We start from the raw sequence: 25,896 nt of genomic DNA, 5'->3' as shown, positions 1-25,896 counted from the left end.
CTAGTAGTGAGGCTCGGTGCTCTGGTGAAAATTGCTGTTAATTCTAATGGACTCCTCTACTTTCCTCTACGATGTCCCTCCGTTCATTATCGAGCGGTTTTGTAAAATCATGGACATCGGAGATGACAGGTTCGGCTGGCGTGGACTAGGTGAGGAAAATTACTTCGTTCACTGAATATAGATAGGTCTAGTTGGATGGTTTTATCAGTCCATCCCACCCACATCCATTGATTTGACTAGATAAGAATATACGCTGCACTATGGACAGGGTCACAGTTTGTTAAGTGTTAGTTCAGAACAACTCAGGACACAAACAGGGAGCCCATTATCACTATTTAACCCTCCTGTTACCTTCAGACTGAATAAGATTTTATATTTGTGTGTGTGTGTGTGTGTGTGTGCGTGCGTGCGTGCGTGCGTATGTGCGCGTGTATATACACATACACACACATATAGATAGATAGATAGATAGATAGATATAGCAACTGGGGTCAATTGACTCCAACAGTTTAAATCGCAGGAAAATGATTAAAAAAAATTTTTTTTTTAAAAAGTGTATGTGTCAGATACATGCTGTGTCTTGTTAACAACCTAAAACTCCAGTTAAATGAACCCCTCTCCTTATACATCAAAATCAGCCCTAAATTGGCCCCAAAGCAGAGTGAAGTTTTTTGACAACTATAAGTGACATGAGGCATGTTCCTCAGTAGCATTCAAAACAAGTAATACTAATGTGTGTAAAATGTTGATATTTCCTATATGTTTTATACAGCTAAAACAACCTGGGGTCAAATTGACCCCAAATAAACACTGGTGTGTACAAAATAAGTACAGGACATTTAAAACATATTATCATGTTAATTTTATGTTTATCCACTCATTAAATTAGGAAAGGTCATGAAATATTATGTGTTAAACATCGAATGGGGTCAAATTGACCCCAAAGATAATAGGAGAGTTAATATTGTATATGGTAATGACAACACATAAGACTATATGAGACAAAATGTAGTGCATTGTTGTGTGTTGAGTAATAGCATCCTCTTGCCCCAAATTAAAGACCTTGAATCTAAATATAGTTTATAATGTACTCTTTACTGACAGGTTTTGCTCATACCGGAATAATAAGTGACTCAAGCCACCTCAGTCACTTACGCACTGTCCCATCGCTGTAGAGCAGTGGTGTAGGGCAAACTGAAAAGTTCTGAGGGAAGTAGACAAAACATGACAAAAAGAGGAAGGAGATTTGTGTATATAATATATTCATTAGGTTCAGACAAATAACCCCACATAACAGTTTGAAAATGTGCAGCTACATCTTTTTAGCACCACTTGGGGCTTCAACCCACAGGGAGTTAGCAGGGAGTGCCAGCTGGGTAGAGGAATTGCTGAGAGCTTGTATTTCAGCTGACTGTATGTCAACAGTCTGAGCTCAGATTAGGCTAGAAATCAAATTGATGTTTAAAAAAATCAATCATTACTACATTCTTTTGAAATTGCATCCCTCATCGTTAAATTAAATTTGAATGATAATTTTATAGCCTTTTATAACATTTCAAGTGGTGAGCAAATGGCATTTACATGCGTTTACCTTCCACTGCACCCCCAGTTTTCTCTATTGTGAGTTTATATCCTACTCTGTCTTGTACATTGTCTACTACATCAATTCATTTCAATTTTCTTGTCTACTTTTCCGTGCAAAAGGTAGAAATTTGTCTTCAGCTTTCATGTGCAAAAGTCTGCTGTTAAAAATACAAGATTAAAAGGATAAAGAGAAAGGATATTTGAATTCATTGAAATCAAATCTGCTGGCCCCTCAAAGTGCTTTATAGTGTTTGCCTCACATTCACCCATTCACAGACACACTCACACACTGACTGCAGAGACTACCATGCAAGGTGGCAAGCTACCCATCAGGAGCAGGTAGGGGTTCAGTGTCTTGCTCAAGAACACTTCAGCATGCTCTCTGGAGAAGCCGAGGATCTAACCAGGAACCTTTTGACTACCAGATGACCACTCTGCCTTCTGAGCCACGCTTTCCTCAGAATAATAACCACAATAGTATACCCTAATCAAAACACATAAAATGGACATCTTAGAAACATCTTAGTGTGCTGAATTCATGAAGTGACCTTACAGATTAAGATCATTTTCTTCATGAGATCATTTTCTTTGCAGTAAGGACTCTACATTACATTTCAGTATATATACTATATTTTCTCTATATCAACCTTTAAATCTGTGTCCTACTATAATTATGCCCTGTCTCCTCTGCAGCCACCCGCATTGCCCCTAGCTGGTCAGAGGTGCGCGTGATGGAGCGTCTGGAGGCAGTGGGACGGAGTCCCACCAGTGAACTTCTGTGGTCCTGGGCCCAGCAGAACAAAAGGGTGCAGGACCTGATCAGTGTGCTGCAGGACATGGGCCATTGCAGGGCATTGAAGCTCTTCCTGGATCAGGGTCAGTTAACCAACAAACTTCCAATTCAGTTTACTTCAAATTATAGTCGGTGCAGTTTGCTGTGGATTCGTGGGTGTCAGATAGGTATGACCAGGTGTGGCAGTCTCTGTACCTATACTGTAGTTGTTATCACCATAATGGAGAGCAGAGATGAATTTGATGACTTAAGTCATATATTTTATTACACTGACCCAGTAATATCATGTCAGTTTAATAATTTATGACCCCGGCCCATAATATATTGTCAGTCAACATGTCTAATTATTTATTACATTAACTAAATAATCTTCTGATCAGTCAGAAATGTGGTTGTTATTAGAAGGTTAGTACAGTCAGGTCCATAAATATTTGGACACTCACACATTTTTCAGCATTTCGGCTCTGTACACCACCACAATGGATTAGAAATGAAACAATCAAGATGTGCTTTAAGTGCAGACTTTCAGCTTTAATTTGAGGGTATTTACATCTAAATCAGGTGTAGTGTGAATGGTGTAGGAATTACAGCACATTGTATATGTGCCCTCCACCTTTTAAGGTACCAAAAGTAATTGGACAAACTAACATAATTATAAATCATATTGTTGCTTTTAATATTTGGTTGCAAATCCAAATATTTATGGATCTGACTGTATATTTTGGTAGAAAAAATGTAAGAAATGTGTCATGGCTTAGTGGTTTGTTGAACTGACACCCCTTACTTTCTTCCTCTTTTAAAAAAGCAGAAGTCTGATGTCAACATAAACATGTTTACTATAGTTGTTACATGAGATAAGATAAGATGATTGCAGCAATGTGTAGCCCTAGCCCAATATGCTCCCTGCAAAGTCATGGAAGACTTTGATAGTGATTGTATTTCAGAGTCATCTCCGGCCTCCATTGATGAACTGCCAGACTGTGCAGGAAAGAACTCACCACTTAATTTGCACAAGGTAAAATAAAAATGGGTTGTTGCTCTTTTTTAATGTGTTATATGTTCAAACAGCAGGTATGCTGCATGACCTGTAACCTTGCAACTTAAAGGGACAGTCCACCTATTTTGTAAACTGTGATATTATATCACTTCCTCACTTGCTTTTTTTGTAGAAAATTAGTGGTGCTATCTTCCTCACATTGTTACTGAGTGCTGGATACTGGCTGGATAATCCAGTTGCTAACTGTTGCTGTCCTGCCACTGACGTCGACTCCCCTCCCCCCGGCTAAGATTTTTTAAAACAACTATCTTAGTCCACTCAAAGAAGATGAAACATCACTTTACCGGAGTTTCCTTCTGAAACTAAAATATAAACACCAAAGCACTAAATGAACACGGATGTTAGTTTTGTTCAAAACACTGTTTAAAACTTTTCATGCTATCAACATCCCGAAAGATCCAGTAACATCTGCACTTCCTGTATCACTCTGCGCCAGAAAAGCAGTAGCCACCATAGAGACAGAAGGAGATTGTTCAATGAAAAAACAAAAACAAATGTAAACTCAAACACTTATACACATGTTGGAGGACAAAAAAAAAAAAAAAACAACTTCCTGTAAAGTACTAAAAGATAGCTAGCAAATAATGTTTTGGCTAGCTTCTTCTTTTCCTCTGCTCCTCTCTATCATGTTTCATGAACTTTTAGGCCCCTGCCAGCCATGTTGTAATTGTAGACCAGAGCAGAGAGCTTACACCACATAAGAAAATAGTTCTACCTTTTTTTTTTTTTTTTTTTTAAATGATCAATATTTTTTTTACACCATTTCTGCTGTAAAATTCTGCTACACATCATCTAGAGCCTGATGATGTGTAGCAGAATTTTTCTGCTCTTTCAATTTAACATTTTGAGTGTATTAAAGTGGTTATTTTTAAGAACGTTAGCTGGGGGGAAGTCCAGCTCAGTGGCAGGAGGCTACTGGAGCATCCAGTCAGTATCCAGCACTCAGTAACAATGAGAGGAAGATAGCACCACTACTGTCCTACATAGCAACTAGGTGTAATTGAAATAATGTCAAATTTTCAAACTGTGTAAACTATCCCTTTAAATGACACTTAAATCTGAATTCCCTCTGATAAGGAGTCCTTCCACTCAAACAAGAGTCCTTCAAGTCCATCATCAAGTGATGGTAAGGTGTCATACTTCTTCACCACAAGTCTCCCAAAATGAATAATATTGAAATGGAGTAAGCCACACCTCACACCTTTCAGATATTATGTATGTACATTGACAGTAGGGAGGTATTTTGGAATTTCACCTTTCACTGCTGTTTGCCCAAGTGTTAAAAGGTTCACTTCAGTTGTCACTCTGGGTTTTGAGATTATTTAAAATCGTATGAATGAACAAGTGTGACACTCCCTGTGTTTCCAGGTAACATTGCTGGCCTGACAACAGAGGGGTGCAAGCAACATACAATCACTTTCCAAGACATCATCAAAGGAAGCAAAAATTTTCATCATGACATGAAAATTGCTGGGGGCCACTTTTCAGATGTATACAGAGCACAAACCGGCCATAAAACCTTTGCAGTGAAGCTTTTTAAACAGGTATACTTGTGACTGATTATTCATTCTAAAATGGTGAACTTAAGATAAGGAAGCTGCTTTTTAGAATGGAGTTAGTTTGCTTATTACTTTGTGTAATACTCAATTCTTAAAGTTTTTTTTCCCCATGGAACATTTTTGTGACTTTGAATTTATTCAGAGCACAAAATATATTAATCATCCAATTAATTGCTTATTAGAGACTCAACAGCTATCTGGATTTCTTTGCATTTCTAGGGATCCCTTTCTCTCACATTGTAGCCATGGATGTAAGCCACAGATTTCTGTGGTTCAGCCATGTAGCAGGTGGATGCATGGATGCCTGCTAGCTTTGTTTTGGTGGAATCCTGTAAATTAATGTAGCTTGTAATAAGATAATTTAAATTAATATTTTGTGTAAAATAAATATGCCGCAGTATGCAGTATATACGCAGTATGTCGCTGTGTGGTAAGCATTTTTGTAAAGGATAATGTATGGTGAGCCTCTTCTTCATGCTGGGGTCTTGATTCACATTGTTACTTGGTTGCTCTTTTTGCCATAAGGACTGAGTCCCTGTATATATCCCTTATTTGTAAGGTATGTGTCTTTCTCTAGGTAAATACAGCATCTTGGAAGAAGCTATGGGATATGTTTAGAAGAGAGGTGGAAGTCCATCAGTTGTATGTATAATCCTTTTTACCCATAATACCTATTGTATAGCTATCTTGTAGCCAGTATCCAATATAGGGTGTATCGTTGTGTTTTATAGGTACAAGCATCCAAACATCTTAGAGTTGTTGGGCTGCTTCTCTGAGAGGGGCCAATACTGCCTGGTCTATCCCTACCTCCCCAACGGCTCTCTCTACCACAGACTACACTATCAGGTATAGACTTCAAATCATCACACACTGCTAAACTGCTGTATCTGTCCTGACTGTCAGTTGCAAGCCTAGTGAGTAAAACGCACTGGGAAATGTTGCTTTCTCATATTCAAAATGCGAAACCTGCAAAACATTCACAACTCACCAATTTTTGGAGCAGCTCGTAAAATCATGAGCATGTCACTCTCAACTTTAGGCCTCTTCAGTTTTTGGGCTAAGAGTATTTCACAATGTGTTTTAGTGCTAAAACCAGCTCCTAAATCTGTGAGTAGTTAGGAGCACTGAAGAAGACTCCTAAGTCACTAAGACCAAATCACAAACAATCTTGAAATGGCTTCTGCAGATAATCTGCCAACATTCTCAAGATTTCAGTGATAATGAGCTTTTAAAAAAAGTATGGCCCTAATCATGACTGTACTTTGATATTACAACCAGATTGGGATGCAACAATGTTTCCTGTTCATGTATCAAACTGTAACAGCTCACAACACTTTGATTTCTGCTGCTATGTTTTCAAGTTGCTGAAATGATTGTTACTAATATCTGTTGCCAGTCTTTATGGCCATAAAACTGTTTACCTCTGGATCTGTGCAGGCCTCCCTGCCCTGCTGCTGCACATACAGTACCAGTCAAAAGTTTGGACACACCTGCTTATTCAGTGGTTTTTATTTATTTTTATTATTAAAACACAGTCTGCTTTTTAAACACTTTTTGTTTTCTACATAATCCCAAATGTATTCTTACACAGTTTTGGTGTATTCAGTATTAAGCTACAGTACAATGTGGAAAAAAAAAAAAAAAAGAAAGAAAGAAAAAACATTGAATGAGAAGGTGTGTCCAGAATTTTGATTGGCACTGTCCACTGGCACTGTGTCAATGCACTATCCATATATAGATAATAAAATCGATCTCTCAGTCACTCTCCAGTGCTTATGGCATTATGTTCTGTCTCTCAGCAATTAAAACAGAAGTGAAACTTAAAATTCTTCAGTTTGCTACAAGCTGGCAGGTGTTAGTAAACCATGGCAACAGTGTTTGTGAACAGTAAGTGGACAGTTTGAAGTTGCTGAGATGTGTAAAACTGTCTAACACTTCCAACTGTCACAGAAAATTAAAACTAATTCAGTGAAAATACTGTCACATTTTGCTGTTCAGCATTAGTTTTCACTGGAAACTGCTGTCACTATCTTATATCCCCTGAGACCCTCCTTCTTTTACACATGTCAACATGATATCTCCTCCTTCTGTATCTCTGTGATCAGCTCACCAACAGAGAGCCATTCTCTAACACCCAGTCACTGTGGGTATAGTGAGTAAACTTGTTCATGTTAAACATGACATCATCCAAAGCACTGAGATTAGCCTTACCCTTCCTCTCAGTAAGAGGTCTCCCAGTTTCTTAGTAAAAGTCGGTCCCAGCTGCTTTGTGAATTGGTTTTAGGAGAGAACTCTTTGCTAGGAACATTTTGTGGTGCTCACATGAACTCATATCAGTAAGATAAAATATCTTTGCATTCAGCCCCTTAAGTCAGAGCCACAGCCTTGCATTATGAAAGAAACATGTACCACAGAAACATTTGCAAGGTAGGAAAAAAGGACCCTTGTACTGTAGGCTACTGTAATTTCATTCTGGACTCTGGCCAGGCTCTGGGCTCTGGCATGTTTGGGTGAGTTTGGTGTGGAAGACATTGACTGGCCTGCACAGAGCCCATCCAATACCTTTCAGATGAACTAGAATGGAGATTGCGAACCAGGCCCTCGTCCAGCATCAGTGTCTGACCTCACAACTGGTCCTCTGGATGACTGGGCAAAAATTCCCACAGACACACTCTAAAATCTTGTAGAAAGCCTTCCCAGAAGAGTGGAAGTTGTTAAAGCTGCAAATGCAGGACAAACTCTATATTAATGCCTATGGATTTAGAATGGGGTGTCATAAAAGGTCTTGTAGGTATAATGTGTAGGTACTCATACCCATATAGTGTATTTCTCCTTCTTCTACTCCTTCTTCTACTCTTCTACTTCTATTTCTCTTAAATGTCCTCCATCCTACTCTTAACAGTTTTCACCTTAGGATCTCTCTTAACGGCTAAGCTGGCTTGTGAATAACCTTTATCTTTACCAGAGTCTAGTCTTTACTGTAAGTGGAAACTCTTAGAAAACATCATAATTCCAAGAATTTTCTTGGAATTTTGTCACTAGGAGCAACTCTTTGTTGTAGGAGTTTTAATGAATTACAGCCCCAGGAGTCCTTCTCACTTCTTCTTCTTCTAACTTCTCACATGTTAAGGAGCTTTTTTTTTTTTTTTTAGTGCAAAAGCACTTTGTGAAATACTCTTAACCAAAATATTTAGGTGCTCATAAATTGTTAGGAGTTAGGAAGGAGTTGGGAGGAGTTAGGAGTTGCATTTAGCTGTAAAACATTTTGTTCCCCTGCCTGGACTTCAAACTCTGTACAACATTTACGGACTTCTTTCATGACGCTTCTTCCACATTCCTCCTGCCCCTCCGTGTAAAATGGAGGGGTAGCGTGAAGTGGTAGTGCCAAGGGGGGGACTTGGGATTGGACCTAGTCAGACTCTTGCTGCACTGGGCAGCTCACAGACATGAATGTGAACATGTATGTGAGCCTGCAGCCGGGTATTGCTGAAAAATACTGTATGTGGTCAGCAAAACATACACTGGGCAAATAGATGTACATCTAGCATGTCGTATTGTTATTCTACAGGATGTCGATCCTCCTTTGTCCTGGTCTGAGCGTCTCGTCATCATCAAGGGCACTGCAAAGGCCTTGCATCACCTTCATGCAGCCCTGCCCCAGCCAGTCATCTGTGGCAACATTTCCAGGTATCAACGAGCAAAACACTTTTTCAGTTGACTAATACACACAGACCATCAGCTCAGTGATAGAACTGTGCCACTTGATCACAATCAGAAAAACACTGCTGTCTTTACAGTCCTGAAGTAGCCATGCATAGACTTTGTGATGTAGTTCAAACTACATACAAGGAGCCTTATTTATCAGTATTGTCATAAATGTTTGTGCAGGTTTGTGCTTTGGGGCAACCTCAATTGTCATGCATTATCAGTTTCTTCACCTCAGAAACACCACATAAAGCATAGCAGGACAAACGCTGACTCTCATTCACTAGAATTTGTATTAGAGGAAAAGAATTTCTCTGAGGCAGAGGTAGAAGTGATGATTACTATTATGTTCAGCAGAACAAAGATCTACTTTTTAGTAGCAGATATGCTATGGTTTTTGCACCTCAAAATTAAACAATCTGGCAGCAAATAACTGGAGAAGTCAACAGTGTTTGATCTAGACAACTCTCTTAAGAGGTCACATGAAAAGCAGTTGATATGAACCTTGAAAAAAGGAAGACATAAACATAAAATAAAACAAAACAAAAAAGGCCATCAACATGTTGGTAATGTTGGTAAATGTTGGAACATCTGACACTATTTCCAAAACGAATGAGCACCTCAGTTGATTGGTGAGGTTATCTGGATTGTCGTGTTACCCAAACGAATAGTTATGTTTTATGACAAAATATTGTAAAATTAGGTGTCTTAGGTTAAAAATCTATCTATCTATCTATCTATCTATGTGTATATATATGTATGTATGTGTATGTATGTGTATGTACACACACATATACACACACACACACATACACACACACTGTGTGTGTGTATATACATATACCAGGGGCGAGCGGTCATAATAAGCTATAAATGCAGCGCATGCCCAAGCCCTTCAATTAAAATCTTTAAAATGTTTGTCTCCTAGTGTGTCCTTTTATAATATACCTTATTTCTATCATTTTGGTTGCAAACCGCTGCCTATATACACGTATCTATCTTAATTTGCTAGTGAAATGCTGGAAAGTTGACAGCTTGACGTGCCCATGTAGCCAGTGTTTCTGTATGTGGGCGTTTTGAATGGAAAATAAGCTGTCTGCCAATCAGCTTTTCAGAAGACGCATGCGCAACACGAGTAGCTACGTAGCAGCTCGCTTGAAATGTTCAGCGGCAACTGCAAGTCATTCACTTGACAGCTAGCTACCATTAACGTCATTAGCTGGCTGGCTAGTATGGGAACGTTAACATTAGTTTGTTCTTTCATCTGTATCGTGCCAATCAAAATGGGTGAATATACGGACTATCCCCGACGGGCACGAGGGGGACGCGAGGCACGGGTGCGAGGGCCCGTCCAACGCTGCTTTCAGCTTTAATTCGGTCTATAATTTCTCCCCTTTATTTATACCCAATAGTGTTGTATCTTATACCGTTGTAAAGCCTGATTCGTCCTCTTTCCAATGAGATACAACTTGTAAGGATCCTGCATTTCTGGAATGAGTGACACCGGTAATTGTGTGGGAAACTACCAAATTTTTTTTGGAGAAAATCCCCTGCAATATTTTTTCAGTTGATCATTTCTCCCATTTAACAATACCGATTGGTGTTGTCTTTCATACTGTTAGGAAGCCTGATTAGTCCCCTTTTCAATGAAAAATAAGTTGTAAGGATTGTCAATCGATTGGTATGACCAACATGGCTAAACATGTCCCCTCCCCCCTTTCTGAGGGGCAATTGAATTCATTTTTCTCTCATTAATCTACACTAGAAATTTTTGTATGTGTGTGTGTGTATATATATATATATATATATATATATATATATATATATATATATATATATATATATGTATACACTATATTACCAAAAGTATTCGCTCACCTGCCTTTACTCATACTATGAACTGAAGTGCCATCCCATTCCTAACCCATAGAGTTCAATATGATGTCGGTCCACCTTTTGCAGCTATTACAGCTTCAACTCTTCTGGGAAGACTGTCCACAAGGTTGAGGAGAGTGTTTATAGGAATTTTTGACCATTCTTCCAAAAGCGCATTGGTGAGGTCACACACTGATGTTGGTCGAGAAGGCCTGGCTCTCAGTCTCCGCTCTAATTCATCCCAAAGGTGTTCTATCGGGTTCAGGTCAGGACTCTGTGCAGGCCAGTCAAGTTCATCCACACCAGACTCTGTCATCCATGTCTTTATGGACCTTGCTTTGTGCACTGGTGCACAGTCATGTTGGAAGAGGAAGGGGCCCGCTCCAAACTGTTCCCACAAGGTTGGGAGCATGGAATTGTCCAAAATGTTTTGGTATCCTGAAGCATTCAAAGTTCCTTTCACTGGAACTAAGGGGCCAAGCCCAGCTCCTGAAAAACAAGCCCACACCATAATTCCTCCTCCACCAAATTTCACAGTCGGCACAATGCAGTCTGAAATGTACCGTTCTCCTGGCAACCTCCAAACCCAGACTCGTCCATCAGATTGCCAGATGGAAAAGCGTGATTCATCACTCCAGAGAACGCGTCTCCACTGCTCTAGAGGCCAGTGGCGGCGTGCTTTACACCATTGCATCCGACGCTTTGCATTGCACTTGGTGATGTGTGGCTTGGCTGCAGCTGCTCGGCCATGGAAACCCATTCCATGAAGCTCTCTGCGTACTGTACTTGGGCTAATCTGAAGGTCACATGAAGTTTGTAGCTCTGTAGCAATTGACTGTGCAGAAAGTCGGCGACCTCTTTGCACTATGCGCTTCAGCATCCGCTGACCCCTCTCCGTCACTTTACGTGGCCTACCACTTCGTGGCTGAGTTGCTGTTGTTCCCAAACGCTTCCATTTTGTTATAATAGAGCTGACAGTTGACTGTGGAATATTTAGGAGCGAGGAAATTTCACGGCTGGATTTGTTGCACAGGTGGCATCCTATGACAGTTCCACGCTGGAATTCACTGAGCTCCTGAGAGCGGCCCATTCTTTCACAAATGTCTTGTTTCACAGTCTGCATGCCTGAGTGCTTGATTTTATACACCTGTGGCCAGGCCAAGTGATTAGGACACCTGATTCTGATCATTTGAATGGGTGAGCAAATACTTATAATATGTAATATAGTGTATATATATATATATATAAATATATATATATATATATATATATGTGTGTGTGTGTGTGTGTGTGTGTGTGTGTATATATATATATATATATGTATATATATATATATATATATATATATATATACATATATATATATATATATATATATATATATATATATATATATGTATATGTATATGTATATATATATGTGTGTATGTATATATATATATATATATATATTAAAGACAAATCCGACAAAATATATGGATATGAAATATATGGTTATATATGAAATATATGGCTGATATATTTCAACTGTTTATTTCTTTTTCCATGAATTACTGCAGCAATGCGGTGTGGCATGGAGACTATCAGTCTGTGGCACTGCTGAGGTGTTATAGAAGCCCAGGTTGCTCTGATAGTGGCCTGAAGCTCTTCTGTGTTGCTGGGTCTAGTGTCTTGCATGTTCCTTTTCACAATACGCCATAGAGTCTCTATGGGGTCCTTAAATCAGGTATTGGCACTTTTGGCAGTGTGGGCAGGTGCCAGGTCCTGCTGGAAAATGAAATCAGCATCTCCATAAAGCTGGTCAGCAGAGGGAAGCATGAAATGCTCTATAACTTGCTGGTAGATGGCTGCGCTCACCTTGGACCTAATAATACACAGTGGACCAACACCAGCAGCTGACATGGCTCCCCAAACCACCACTGACTGTGGAAACTTTACACTGGACCTCAAGCAACTTGGATTCTGTGCCTCTCCTCTCTTCCTCCAGACTCTGGGACTTTGATTTCCAAATGAAATGCAAAATTTACTTTCATCTGAAAAGAGGACTTAGAACGCTGAGCAACCGTCCAGTCCTTTTTGTCCTAAGCCCAGGTAAGACACCTCTGACGTTGTCTCTGGTTCAAGAGTGGCTTGACACAAGGAATGTGACAGTTGTAGCCCATGTCCTGGATATGTCTGTGTGTGGTGGCTCTTGAAGCACTGACTCCAGCTGCAGTCCACTCCTTGTGAATCTCCCCCAAATTCTTGAATGGGCTTCGTTTCACAATGCTCTCAAGGCTGCTGTTATCCCTGTTGCATGTGCACCTTTTTCTACCACATTTTTTCCTTCCATTCAACTTTCCATTAATGTGCTTAGATAAATCACTTATACAGGTTTCCATATGCTTTCTGGTTGAATAAGTCAGGGTCCTGAAGACTTTGAGAAATTCCAGTTTTCATGTGTAAACAAATAAGAAGGAAATATGAAAAACAAAATCATTGATATGTTGCTTGATACATGGGGCCTAAGGAGTGGATGAAATGTGGAAAATGCCTAGTAATAAGGAGTAGGCTCACACGTCAGTCCAATCCAATCCAGTCCAATCCAACTTTATGTATAAAGCGCTATAAAATAACCACAGAGGCCCAAAGTGCTGTACAGTAAAATAAAAACATAAAATACATAAAACCATAAAACACATAAAACATAAAATACAGTACAGTACAGAAATCACAGAAGACAGTATATATAAGAGCATATAAAATCGACAACTTACATAGTGTTAAAAGCCAAAGAAAAGAGGTGAGTTTTAAGAAGAGACTTAAAAGTAGACATTGAGGAAGCCTGTCTAATGTGCAATGGCAAATCGTTCCAGAGATTTGGAGCTGCGACAGCAAAAGCCCGATCCCCTCTGGGCTTGAGCCTGGTTTTAGGCACCACCAGGAGCAGCTGATCAGCTGACCTGAGCGAATGGGTTGGGGTATAAGGGTGAAGCAGCTCAGAGAGGTAAAGTGGGGCAAGACCATTTAGAGTTTTAAAATCAAATAAGAGAATTTTAAAATGAATCCTAAAATGTACAAGCAGCCAGTGGAGTGAGGCTAAAACCGGTGAAATGTGCTCGTGCTTATGTGAGCCAGTTAAAAGACGCGCAGCAGCGTTTTGGACTAGCTGTAGACGAGCCACAGAGGACCCACTAACCCCAATATAAAGAGCACTGCAGTAATCCAGCCGGGTAGTGATAAAGGCATGTATTACTCTTTCAAAATGCTTTCTTTCAAGAATAGGCTTTATTTTGACCAGCTGCCTCAACTGATAAAAATGTGATTTTACTACTGCCTTAATCTGACTGTCAAGCTTAAGGTCTGTATCAACTGTAACTCCTAAGTTTTTGATGGTAGGCTTAACGTACTGGGCCAGAGAACCCAGATCTACATGAGGGGTCACAGAAGTGCTTCCAAAAACCATCACACATTCTTTTTCTTAAAATAATCAACGATAGACCGCTTCATCTTCTTTGTTTAGTTTTTTTTAGCGGGATCGTCGGTGATCATTCAGTGAGCGCGCTGCGTGTACGCGCGCGTGTACGTCTGTGCACGTCACGCATTAAGACAGACAGGCAGGCAGAGACAGGGAGCGAGAGAGGGGAGAGATAGGAGTCGCAGGAATGAGCCAGAAAGTAGCCTAATATTTTTAACCATTGCCGCACTAACATAGCCATGGGAGTGATGAGAGAAAAAAAAAAAGTTTTTTTTTTCACTCGTCCTCCTGCAAGTAGCACCGGCGCGACCGAATTAAATTTTAACTCGCACCTTAAAAAAATTAGGTCGCATATGCGACCTAATAGGTCGCACACTGGAGCCCTGTCAACAACAGGTACCAGGCAGGCGCCGACAGGTTCCAGCAAGCGCCAAGAAACAAACAGGCAAGGCACGACTCCATATCCTGTCTTCAGAGGCACAGAAAAATGGACCAGCCCGGCCTTTAGCTGCACCAGCCAGCCGCTGCGTTTACCCCAGCGGCGGTGACGTTTAGGTCGTGGAAGTGGCACTGAAGCATGGCGTAGGTATGCCGGAATCTCCGACTGGAAAGGAGGTAATGTTTTGTGCCGATTGTAATCAGACTTTGCCAGAGAGTAGAGAGTTGACATTCAATAGGACAAGTGACAGAAGCAGCAAAAACACATACAAAGTTGGCAGCGGCAGACGGCAAGCCTCACGCACTGGCGCCATCTTCACCCAAAACCTTGCCAGTCCTCCTTGTTGCTCTCTTCAAGAATGAAAGTGTAGTGGCATTCCTTCTAGATTTCCAAATATGCCACAAATGAGCTGTAGGCACGGTAACTTCAGTGTGACGTGAATGACAGGAGCTGTAATCTTACTGAAAAAAGATGAAAATTACATTGTCACACGATAGAAAAAGTATATGCTCCTGTGCATAATGCAGCTCTCTTACCAAAACCACTGCACATCATGTCACTCACTTACAGGAACATCAGTAATCAGCATTGAATATACATGCATTTGTTTTTGTACGTTTTATACATAACCTATATCTTACATAATGACTAGAAATTATGAATCATGAAATCTGCAGAATATATAAATTAACATATTCATTTTCACATTGTGGATCTTACAGAAAAGCCTCCACTTCTTTGAGTGATGAAGGAAGTGGAAGACTGCCTCACAAAGTTTCAGTTTTAATTTTATCTGTTGATGGAGGAACTAGTGCTGTTGTTTAGCTAACCAAAATGGGTCAAAGATTACTCAGACTAGGTAAATGTTGCCATTGCTTGGGGATCCAGGTTTTGTGCTGCTTATATCGGCTTATGCATCTTTGATACAGTGGTTTCTGTAGGGTAGCCTTGCCATAAATACCAGCTTTGTAAACCTACTTGTTCAATTCAATTTTTGGACTGTAGATGTGTTTAGCCACCATTCTTTTAAGTTTACGTTGTGGCAATGCAGGAGACTTGAGAGGCAAGATTCACACCTAAATTAGGAAGCATGGAGACAGCTGACTAGGAAAACAGTTTCTTTAAGAAACGTTTATTGTGAAGAGATACTGGTTTTACTGATACTATTGATACTGGTTTTAGTACTTTTTAATGTCACAAAACACACACAAAACTATGGTTTTTTTTGTTGTTGTTTTTTTAATATGGCCTTTTTTCACTTTTTTGACCTTTTTTTTATCCAGGGTAGTTTTGGCGGAGCATATATGCTCTTCCAGCAGTGCCCTGCGATACAGTCACTCTGTTCCACACATTCACACCTGGGAGCTGCCCACTACAACCACAATCTTCATTTCTGGCCATTGAGTAGCTCCCCAAGAGCAGCTGGGCGTTCAGTACCTTGCACATCAGCCATGGGTATAGAGGAAGGGGAGAGCAGTATTCATTCATTCCCACCACCTATATGTTCTTTTGCTGTTCCGGGGATTGAACTAGCGAACTTAACCTTCAGGCCATGGCTACCATTTAAAGATATCAGAGGAAATGAAATTGAAAATGTGGAACACTTCCTCTTATACTACCCTAAATACCTTCCTGTTGAATTGTATACACACACACACACACACACACACACACACACATATATATATATATATACACATTCCTGAGGAGAAGTCCAAGAAGACAAAGGTTCAACTTTGTATTTTCTGTTATGGACTACAGAAGAAACTACAGGTCACTTATTGTTCTTCTGTCTTTATAGCCGTAGCTTTCCATCAAAAATCTGTTTTCTCCCATTTCTCTCTCTCTCACACACACACACACACACACACACACACACACACATTTATATATATAGATAGATCGATAGATAGATATAGATATAGATAGATAGATATATATATGAGGAGGCTCTCAATTTTGCTTGATATGCTTATCAGCAGGTTCAGAGGAAGGTGAGCCTGCTTCAGCTTCCTAAGGAAGTAGAGTCTCTGCTGGGCTTTCCCCACCTAATGCAAGATGTTTTTAGTCCAGGTGAGGTCAGCCGAGATGTAGACACCGAGATATTTGAAGCAGTCCACCCTCTCCACTTCCTCTCCACATATGCAAAGGTTAGAATGCTCCACCTGCCTTGTTCTTCTGAAGTCTATGATAAGTTATTTTGTTTTTGTTGTGTTTAAGTCCAAGTTGTTATGGGAACACCACTGTGCCAGATGTTGGACCTCCTCCCGGTAGGCTGCCTTGTTGTTGTTCTAACATAACCTACTATAGTGATCATCGGCAAATTTTACAATGGTGTTAGTGGAGTGGATAGGCGAGCAGTCATATGTGAAGAGGGAGTAGAGGAAAGGACTGAGGACACACCCCTGTGGTGTCCCAGTGCTCAGGGTCAGAATGGTCCTGATACTCTTGGGTCTGTTTCTCAGGAAGTCCAGCACCCATGCACACACGCCCAAGTTGCTCAGTTTATGTATGTTTGTGTGGGATTATTGTGTTAATCGCAGAACTGAAATCAACAAACAACATCCTTACATATGTGTTGTTGTGATCTAGATGTGCAAGGGCTGCGAGTAGGGCTGTAATAATTGCATGATCTGTCGATCTGTTTGTCCAATATGTGAACTGGTGTTGATCGAGATTGGCAGAGATGGCAGCTTTGATGTAAGGAAGGAGTAATCTTTCGAAACATTTTGTTGTTAGAACAACTGGGCAGTAGTCATTCATGCAGCTCACTGTGATTTTCTTGAGCACCGGGACGATGGTGGTTGCCTTGAGGGATGTGGGAACAACAGACTGTTCCAGCGAGAGGCTGAGGATGGTAGTGAGGAGCCCTGCTAGTTGGTCTGCGCAGTCCTTGAGACCCCATCTGGACCTGCTGCTTTCATGATGTTGACTCTGCACAGGACTGATCCGAGCTGATGAAGTTGGAGCTGGATCGGATGGTCCTTCACTGGTATTACAGGCTGAATGTTGGTCTCTTTGTTTTGTTGGTCAAAACAAGCAACAAACTGATTCAGAGTGTCAGGGAGAGTGTTGTCTGTGGGGTTCAGGGCTGTGCAGCGGTCTTTGTAGCCAGTGATGGTTTTTATCCCTTGCAACATGCACTTGGAGTCTTTGTTGTTGAGGTGCTCCTCTATACGCTGCTTGTATCTGCGTTTGGCCTCCCTGATCCCTCTCCTCAGTCTCTTCTGCGCCTCCCTGTATTCCTGCGGGGTTCCAGATGAAGGCAGAGTCTTGTGCTTTGAGTAGGGTCCTCACCTCGCCGTTGAACTACAGTTTCTGATTAGGAAGCATTCTTATGGTTTTTGTCCCAGCCACACCCTCAGCACAAAAGTTTATGTAGGAGAGAACAGCTGTTGTATGTCCCTCCAGGTCTGCCCCCTCAGCAAAAACACCCCAGGCTGTGTTCTCAAAACAGTCCTGTAGAACTGAGGTGGCTTCCTCATTCCACACTTGAACTGTTTAAATGGATGGTTTCTGTCTGCAGGTCAGAGATTTGTAAGCTGGAGTCAAGGACAGGGACAGATGGTCAGATAGTCCAAGATGTGGGAGTGGAATGGCTTTGTAGGCTTCTGGGATGCTGGTTTAGACCTGATCAAGTGTGTTTTTCTCTCTTGTGGGGAAGTTTACATTTTTGAAGAACTTGGGCTTGACAGTTTTTAAGTTGGCATGGTTAAAGTCTCCTGCTGCTATGACCACGCTAGCCAAGGCTAGCTTACCATTAGCTTGGGGTGGTATATAGACAGCTGTTATCATGACAGATATAAACTCCTGTGGCAAATAAAATGGTCTACAACTCAGCATCAGATATTCTATCCCCAGTGAACAATGTGTCTCAATAATCTTGGTGTCAGTGCACCATCTGTTGTTGATGTACATACAGAGTCCGCCACCTCTCCTCTTACCGGAGTGATGTTGCGTACCTATCCTTCCACTTGACACTGAGTGAGTGAGTGTCAAGGGCTTGATTTTGATGTGAGCAGCAGCAGTTTTGTGTTTGTTTGTGTTCTGTTGTTGTACAGACGTACAGAGACTTGCTGGGAAGACAAGGAGCTCAGTCTTTGACAGGTTGAGCTGAAGGTGGCAATCCTCCATCCATGCCGAGATATCAGTTAGGCATGCCGATGTTTGTGCCAAAACTGTGCAGTCATCTGGCTGGAACAATAGGAAGAGCTGGGTGAAAAGCCATGTGAGTGGATGACTGCACAAAAAGATGAGGTGAAAAGAGAAAGGGACCAAGCACAGACCCTTTTGGTACCCCTGTGGACAAGCAGTTGGATATGACTGTTTACAGTCTCAAAGGGCTTTACATGTCCACATGTTAACAACAGAATGACACGTTAATCTTAATTCTCATATCGCAAGAAAAAACTCCCCCCTAAACCCAACTGTAACATGTTTTATATCCAACACTTCCTTAACTTGTATTCTAAACATTGCACAAAAAAGTAAGGAAATTTGTGTTTGGTAGATTTGGTAGACAAGTTACTGTTTGAAACTGTGATTTTGGGCTTGAAATTTAAATGCATACATGTTTGCATGTATATCTTTGGTTTTGACTTCCATAATTGGACCCACCCCAAATGCACTGAGCTGCTCTCCTTGGCTATTGAGTGGAGAAGGGGCAGCTTGTGGTTATTTTAAACACCCTCAGTTTTATTGTACTGTAAACTCATTAAGACTGCTGCAGCTGAAACAATACATTTTAAGTGCCATTAAAAGTTTCCGTATTTCACGTGTGAACGGCATTTATTAATGAACTGTTTTACACATCCATTTCTTGCCTACTCTCGCCACATTTTTGTTTGGTTACTACATGTCCTTGGCATTCTTTCTGAGCATTCAGACAGTTACAACCTACTTGTCCCCTGGTGTGTGTCATTTTTAAAATGTAGTTGAAGTCACACCCACCCAGGCTGAAACCAGTGTACATGCACGCTCTAATGGAGCAGATTGAAAGTACCTCCCTTTAGCCTTACCCACCTTGAGCCTGGGGAGTTGCCCCCACTTGTGTGTGTTTCCCCTGGTTTGCCACATCACTGATTTTTTCCTTTTGCTGAGCTGTTCACCACTGTTACTCTTTGCTGATGCAGTTTGCCTGTATTTAGCATATGTTTTCATGGTTTTCTCGTATGTTTAAAGAGGATCAATGTACTGCCTTATGCACAAGATCAGCTGACAGGTTTGTAAAACTCTGCTGGAATTTGCATAAAAGTGGTGATTGTCCAACTGCTTTGCTGAAACATGAAATGATATGGTTAAAAAAAAATCATATTGCAAATAATTTTACAGGTATTGCCATTGCAGTATGATTCACAGAATGATAGTGGGACTTAGAAGTTGTGTATCTTATTTTCAATTTTGTTATGACCCCGGCCTAGGGGCACCAGGGTCACACACGATGATTTGCCCCCGCTCTTCCCACTCCCAAGTACAACAGCCCACATACACAAAATCTGAAGTCAAAGTAGCAGTTTATTATGCTTTGGAGTGGAGCACAGCCAAAATAATAAACGAAACCACTAATCAAAACTCTATCTTACCCGTCAGAAAACAAAATAAACAAAAGACAATCAAGCTTACCTACCTCCTAACATAAATAAACAGGAGAAAAGATTTACAACAAAAATGGCTTCTCCCTCCTACTGAGGTCTGCTACTGAACTTTAACAAGTATTTTTAACAAATATTTACAAACTACTGTGACAGGGTCACAGCAACACCCAATGCTAAAGGCTAATAATTATCCCTATTCTACACACAACAAGTGTCTATCTAGCACCAAACCACAAGATCACACTCTAAACATGCCGGCTGCTGTCAGCTGGGAGTAGGAGAGACAGAGAGAGAGACGGCTGGGATCAGCTGGCATTTGAACTGGAGGATCAGCCAATCAGCAGGCAGCAGCCCGGTCCCCTGGTCAGCCGGGAGAGGTTCACACACCTGCAGCTCATCTCACATATACACACACAGCTGATTGCTACTGCACAGAGGGAGGGGAGAGAGAGCTGTCAGCATACAAAATGTAAACACAACAAACAAATGACCCCCAGTCATAACAGTTTTCACAGAAAAACACATTAAAATGACAATAATTTTTGAGTTTTGTCAAGTATGGAGAATACAGTTTGTAGTCCAGGGCATCTCTGTAGCACCACATTACTTATTTACAACAATGATGGGTTAAACATTTGACCTTTTATCAAAAATTTGCTGCTGGATATTGCACTTGGCCAAAAAGCGATTTCGATACTATTTCAGTCGTTGTTCAGGGCTAGCTGAAGCACATGCTGCAAGGCGGGCTTCAACTTACTGCTCCTGTCTTGTGTAACTGGCCTATTTTGTCCACCTCTTGTACAACCCTGCTGGCCTGGGATTTACTCCAGCCATAACCTTTACCCATGGTTTCCTCTGCTTTGTGTCCTGCTCAGCTTTCCTACTGTCTTGGTAATAGAGAGAGATTAATGGAAATGAACTCCTGTGTCCAGTGAAAATAAATTTTCACTGGACATCCTGGAGACTCAGTAGTCCTTAGCTGTCCTGGCTTCAAATCCATCCTATGACTTTTATCATATGTCATCTGTTTGTTATCATTGTTGGTTCTTTCTGCTGCCAAGAATCACAAATATCCCAGCATGCCAAAGAAATAAGTATTCACAGAATCTCCACATGGCTTATTCATACAGTGCAAACATCTTCCTGGATGAAGGCCTGCAACCAAAGCTGTCTGATGTTGGGTTGGCTTGTCTCCGGCCTCAGTCAACCAATCAGAGCTGTACCATCACTCTGGATCTGAATTTCCACAGCAACCTGGGATACCTGCCCGAAGAATACATCCGAGATGGCAAGCTGTTCTTCAGTGTGGATGTATACAGCTTTGGAATGGTAACTGGATTATTAGTATAGACTCAGAGGAAATTTTTGTTGATCCTTGTGGGAGTCTGTCAGATCTATCCAGCTATGATTCCAGCACATTCAATTTTAAGTGTGAATAGCAAGTATTGGAAAGACTTTGGATAACTTGTACATCAACTTAAAAAACTTGGTTACAGAAATCATACATGTAACACTGTCGACTGCATGCTTACATATGGAGTACTATATAAGAAATGTGCTGTATAGTATTTAAATATGTTTAATATGTAATCATGTTATCAACATAATGCCATAATTATGTGACAGCTACTCAAAGTGAAGTTGTGTACACTTTTTTCATTCCCATTAATTAGATTTTGTTTGCTCTCAGCTTATAATGGAAACAGTAACAGGACGCAAAGTTATAGAGGAAACACCCAAACACACACTGCTGGTAAGTCATAACTGTTACATATGATAGTACTGTACTTGAAACGATAACCTCACATAATTTAAGATAGGACTTACCATGGTGTGGAGTCACATGACTTGGACTTGACTTGGACATAAGTCACAAATTAGATGACTCTACCCTCGACAAAATCAACAAAGACTTGGAACTTGACTTAAACACAGATGACTTGTGACTTCACTTGAACTTGATAGTGTATCCTCTCCAAAGCCAAATATTAAAAAGTATGCAGTTATACCGTGCTTGCTTCCGTGCTAGTCAGTTGGTAGCCTAAATATTATCAAATCAATCAACAATCTGCTGTTTCACGTTAAATTAAGTATGTGTTATTGATGAATGACCAGTAAATAGTACATTATAGACATAACTAACTTTAACTACAGGTCAGGAAAGCAGAAGGGGCAAAGGTGCTTGTGTGGGCATGAGCTAATGTGTAGGTATGTGTTAGGGAGAAGAGGACAGAGGAATGTGTGTGTGTGTGTGTGTGTGTGTGTGCATGCATGCATATGTGAAGGAGAGAAAAAACTCAGTCATGAAGTAAGCTCTACCATTCTTTGGAGTAAACTAAATGCAGAGGTGCCTTGACATTTCAGGACCTGGAACAGTTAAGATAAACTAATAAGTTGAAATGGAATGTGTGTGTATGGACTATGACTGCGTTTACATGCACACCATATTCAGGTCAATATTCCGGTTAAGGTAACTGCACTGCAGCAACTGGAATATTCCGTTTACATGTTACTTGGCATGTTCCCGTGTTTCGGCGTATTCCACTCTCTGACATAATGCGACACTCAGCCGCGGGGGGCATACAGAAGAAGTCTTCTTCTTCCTCTGTCGCTATTTCTGTGTTTTCTCCCATCGATATCCTCCATGATATTTAAGTCTTTGATCAGCTGAAGGCAGACTGCAGTCTCCTGGCTCTTGCTGCTTTTCTCCAAGCTGTAGTGTGCGCCATGTCGTTTTCCCCATCGACGTAATATACATATATTACATCTATGGTTTTCCCCGCTTGCAGTAACCATAGCAACAAAGATGCCCCAGAATTCCTTGTGAATCAAGCATGCGCATATTTCGGTTCGGGGCATTTTCCGACTAAGGTGTTTACTTGCCGGTTGGAACAGGCATATGCCAGGGGTCTTATTCGGAATTCTCTCCAATCGGATTATGACCTTAATCAGGTTCGGTGCGTGTTTACATGACACATGCGCAACCGGAATATTGCAAATATTCCGAATAATACCGGAATATGGTGTGCATGTAAACGTACTCATTAGCTGTGTCCCAATTCAGGGTCTGCATCCTTCGAAGTCCGGGTCCTCCGAAGTCTGGGTCCTTCGGAGGACCCGGACTTCAACCGAAGCATCCTCCCCCGTCAACTAACGGCAACGAAATGGGACGGTCTAGCCTTCGGAGTATTTCCTGGTTGCGTAACCGCCGTTACCGCTGTTTCCGTGACAACAAACTCCGGAGACCGAAATATAACGTTTCTTTCTGTCAGACAAGACAGAACAGGGGTTTTGGTTTAGCATATATGGCGTTGGATGTTCAAATGAGTAAAAAACGAATATTTATAATGTGAAATCTGAACTTTTCTCTGACTGAGCAGCAGCACGCAAAGCATTTTGGGATACGGGAGGCCGAGAAGGCTAGTCGCGGTGCAGCCTCCGAATCGGCTACCAACGGCTGAAAAGGAGGCTGCATTTGAAGTGCGCATTTGAAGGATCTTTCGGCTTTGGATGAATTGGGACAGGCCTTCGCGCAGTGTTGTGACGTAACTGGCCTTCAAATGCGGCCTTCGAAGGATGCAGACCCTGAATTGGGACACAGCTATTGTGTAATAACTGGCATGTAAGGGAAGGCCGAGGTAAAATAAATGATTAAATAAATAAATATTGGTAAAGTGCATTATGATTTGTTAAGGACTTGAGACTTGACTGGCACTTGTCCGTCTCAACTTATAAACAATGACTTTGTCCTCTTAACCACGTACTCTCTCCTTCTCATGTTTTATATATGTATAAATGTGTGTGTTTTTGTCTAACAGAGGGATGTCCTGGCCGCTGAGGTGGAGAACAGTGGAAGTGTGGATTCATGTCTACAGTTTGTGGATGCAGCTGGGCAGTGGCCAGCTGGCATGGCCCTCACCCTGTTGGGCTTGGCCCTGGACAGTACTGCCAGCCGCCAGCGCACCAGACCCAATACGGAGACAGTGAGTAAACCAGTGAACTCATCCAGTAGTAGCCCAGACATACTCTATTTTTAGTACTTTCATGTTGGGTTTTTATGATAAATCAGATTTGTCATTGCTGACTTTCTGAGCTCTGTATTGTAATGTGCCACCTGACTTGTCCAAGCATCTAAAACACATTTTCAACTTGCCAAATGTTTTCTCCACTGTACAGGCCTTCCCTTTGACACAGCAGTGTTGAATCTAATAGGTTTCAGAGTGCTGAGATTAGATGTGGTGCTCGGGGCTCTTATCACAATGACTTAATTTCCCCAAAACAGCACATGTCACCTTGCTCTGCCTCATGTTCATTGAAAGCATGAAAATACAAAGTGAACATCACCAAAATACTAATTGGTCATAGCACTGCTTGCAACAGTCTTTGTACACCCATGAAATTAGAGCCCTGAATAAGAGCAACTTGGCCATAAATCTGAATGTGAATTGTCTCCAGCTGCTGCAGGTGTTAAGTCAGCTGCTTCCTGCGCCTAGCTGCCCTCGTGGTGACCAACCTGACATTCTGGATGGTGGAGCCCTATCCAATAACCAACCCCAAAGTCTGCATGATGAAGGCCTATCCAATAACCAACCCCAAAGTCTGCATGATGACGCCCTGTCCAATGTCCAGCACCTCAGTCTGGATGATAGACCCCTCCCCGATGCCCAGCTAAGACCCTTGCCCTCCATAGCTGTAGAGAATGATGAACAGCACAACTCTGTCTGTAGCCCCACAGCCACTCCAGGCCAGACAAGGCCCTGTGAATGCAGCCAGTCGGAGGTGACCTTCCTCAGTAGCTCTGCAGATCTGCGTGGCGAGGGAGCTGAAGTTGACTTGTACAGCAGCTGGCCTGTACAGTGTAGCTGCCCAGCTGAGGCAGACGGAGTTGCCTGTGAGGATTGTAGGGCCAATGGCTTCTCTTCCAACCTCTCAGACATACCTCCTAGTGAGTTTTCTTCAGGTTTATTAACTAGCTTCAATAACAACTATTTTAAAGTGATATGGGAGTAAAGTAAAGTAAAGTCAAACTTTTGCCTGTACATGTTTTGTACTCAATATAAGACTATCTCCTGCTACTCAAGTTCACTGGGAGCTTTGCTGTAGAGTGCAGATCTGTTTTTCGCCTCCCCATTCATGTGTATTGTATTCACAAAACAAATGAACTATTTAGTAATTGGACGAACTCTGTCAGTTGGTTGGTGAAATAAAGTGCGAGGGACAGAGGGGATAGCTTTCAGAAGTGAGGGGGGCATGCTCCCTTATAGTCATCTTGTACCTGGAGGTTATTTTCATTTTGATCTCATATTTCCCTGTTTCTGTCTAAGGTCTGCTTCTTGTACAAGATGCAGTGGTAAAAATGCTTTTCTTTTGACACGTGTTTACCATCAATAATTTAATACTGAGGAAACAGATATTCATAAGTAAAAAATGTGTTGTCCTACAGCAGGTAATCAGTGGTTGTGTTTTGTGTGTTTCAGCTGACATTATGGTGGTGGAAAACCCTGCAAAGCAGAGACTGAGGAACAAGCTCAGGCAGTACAACAAAGGCCTGCTCCAGACAGAGGAGCTCCTCTCTATGACAGGATAGCAACAGTGAGGAAGGATCTGCAAACCCAACTTCCTGTTACTGACATCACTGCATATATTATGAGTCGACACTGTGGGCTTGTCACTGTGAGACAAATTGAAATGATAGTGGTCTGTGTATAGATGTTTGGAATGCTAATTCTCTGTAGAATTGCCATTTTTCAAATGAGCTTGATCTATTAATGAAGCGGGTTAATTTGGTTCACAATTCCACAGAGTTGAGATTTCTAAATGATCTAAGATATAC

The 25,896-nt window shown here is 41.3% G+C and overlaps 1 protein-coding gene across 1 annotated transcript; it reads left to right on the top strand.

Annotated features, from left to right (window-relative positions):
- irak3 (interleukin-1 receptor-associated kinase 3) lies at window positions 1–25,801 on the top strand. The gene is made up of 13 exons (XM_030046346.1): window positions 1–149; window positions 2,278–2,460; window positions 3,322–3,392; window positions 4,512–4,560; window positions 4,803–4,978; window positions 5,571–5,635; window positions 5,725–5,839; window positions 8,562–8,680; window positions 21,194–21,392; window positions 21,754–21,816; window positions 23,882–24,046; window positions 24,519–25,008; window positions 25,541–25,801. Exons 1-13 carry the CDS (start codon window positions 47–49, stop codon window positions 25,648–25,650), a joined length of 1,908 nt encoding a protein of 635 aa, XP_029902206.1. The 5' UTR covers window positions 1–46; the 3' UTR covers window positions 25,651–25,801.
- The last annotated feature ends 95 nt before the right edge of the window (window positions 25,802–25,896 follow it).

The sequence above is a fragment of the Myripristis murdjan genome, chromosome 23 (assembly GCF_902150065.1).
Source record: "Myripristis murdjan chromosome 23, fMyrMur1.1, whole genome shotgun sequence".
In the NCBI taxonomy this organism is placed as follows: domain Eukaryota; kingdom Metazoa; phylum Chordata; class Actinopteri; order Holocentriformes; family Holocentridae; genus Myripristis; species Myripristis murdjan.
This window is presented reverse-complemented; position numbering and strand designations above follow the sequence as displayed.

Excerpts from the sequence above, each read along its gene's own strand:
- irak3 (XM_030046346.1), top strand. The coding sequence starts at position 47 with ATGGACTCCTCTACTTTCCTCTACGATGTCCCTCCGTTCATTATCGAG. Across the intron at positions 4,561-4,802 it reads AAGTCCATCATCAAGTGATG|GTAACATTGCTGGCCTGACA; the intron begins GTAAGGTGTCAT and ends CTGTGTTTCCAG. Across the intron at positions 21,817-23,881 it reads CACCCAAACACACACTGCTG|AGGGATGTCCTGGCCGCTGA; the intron begins GTAAGTCATAAC and ends TTTGTCTAACAG.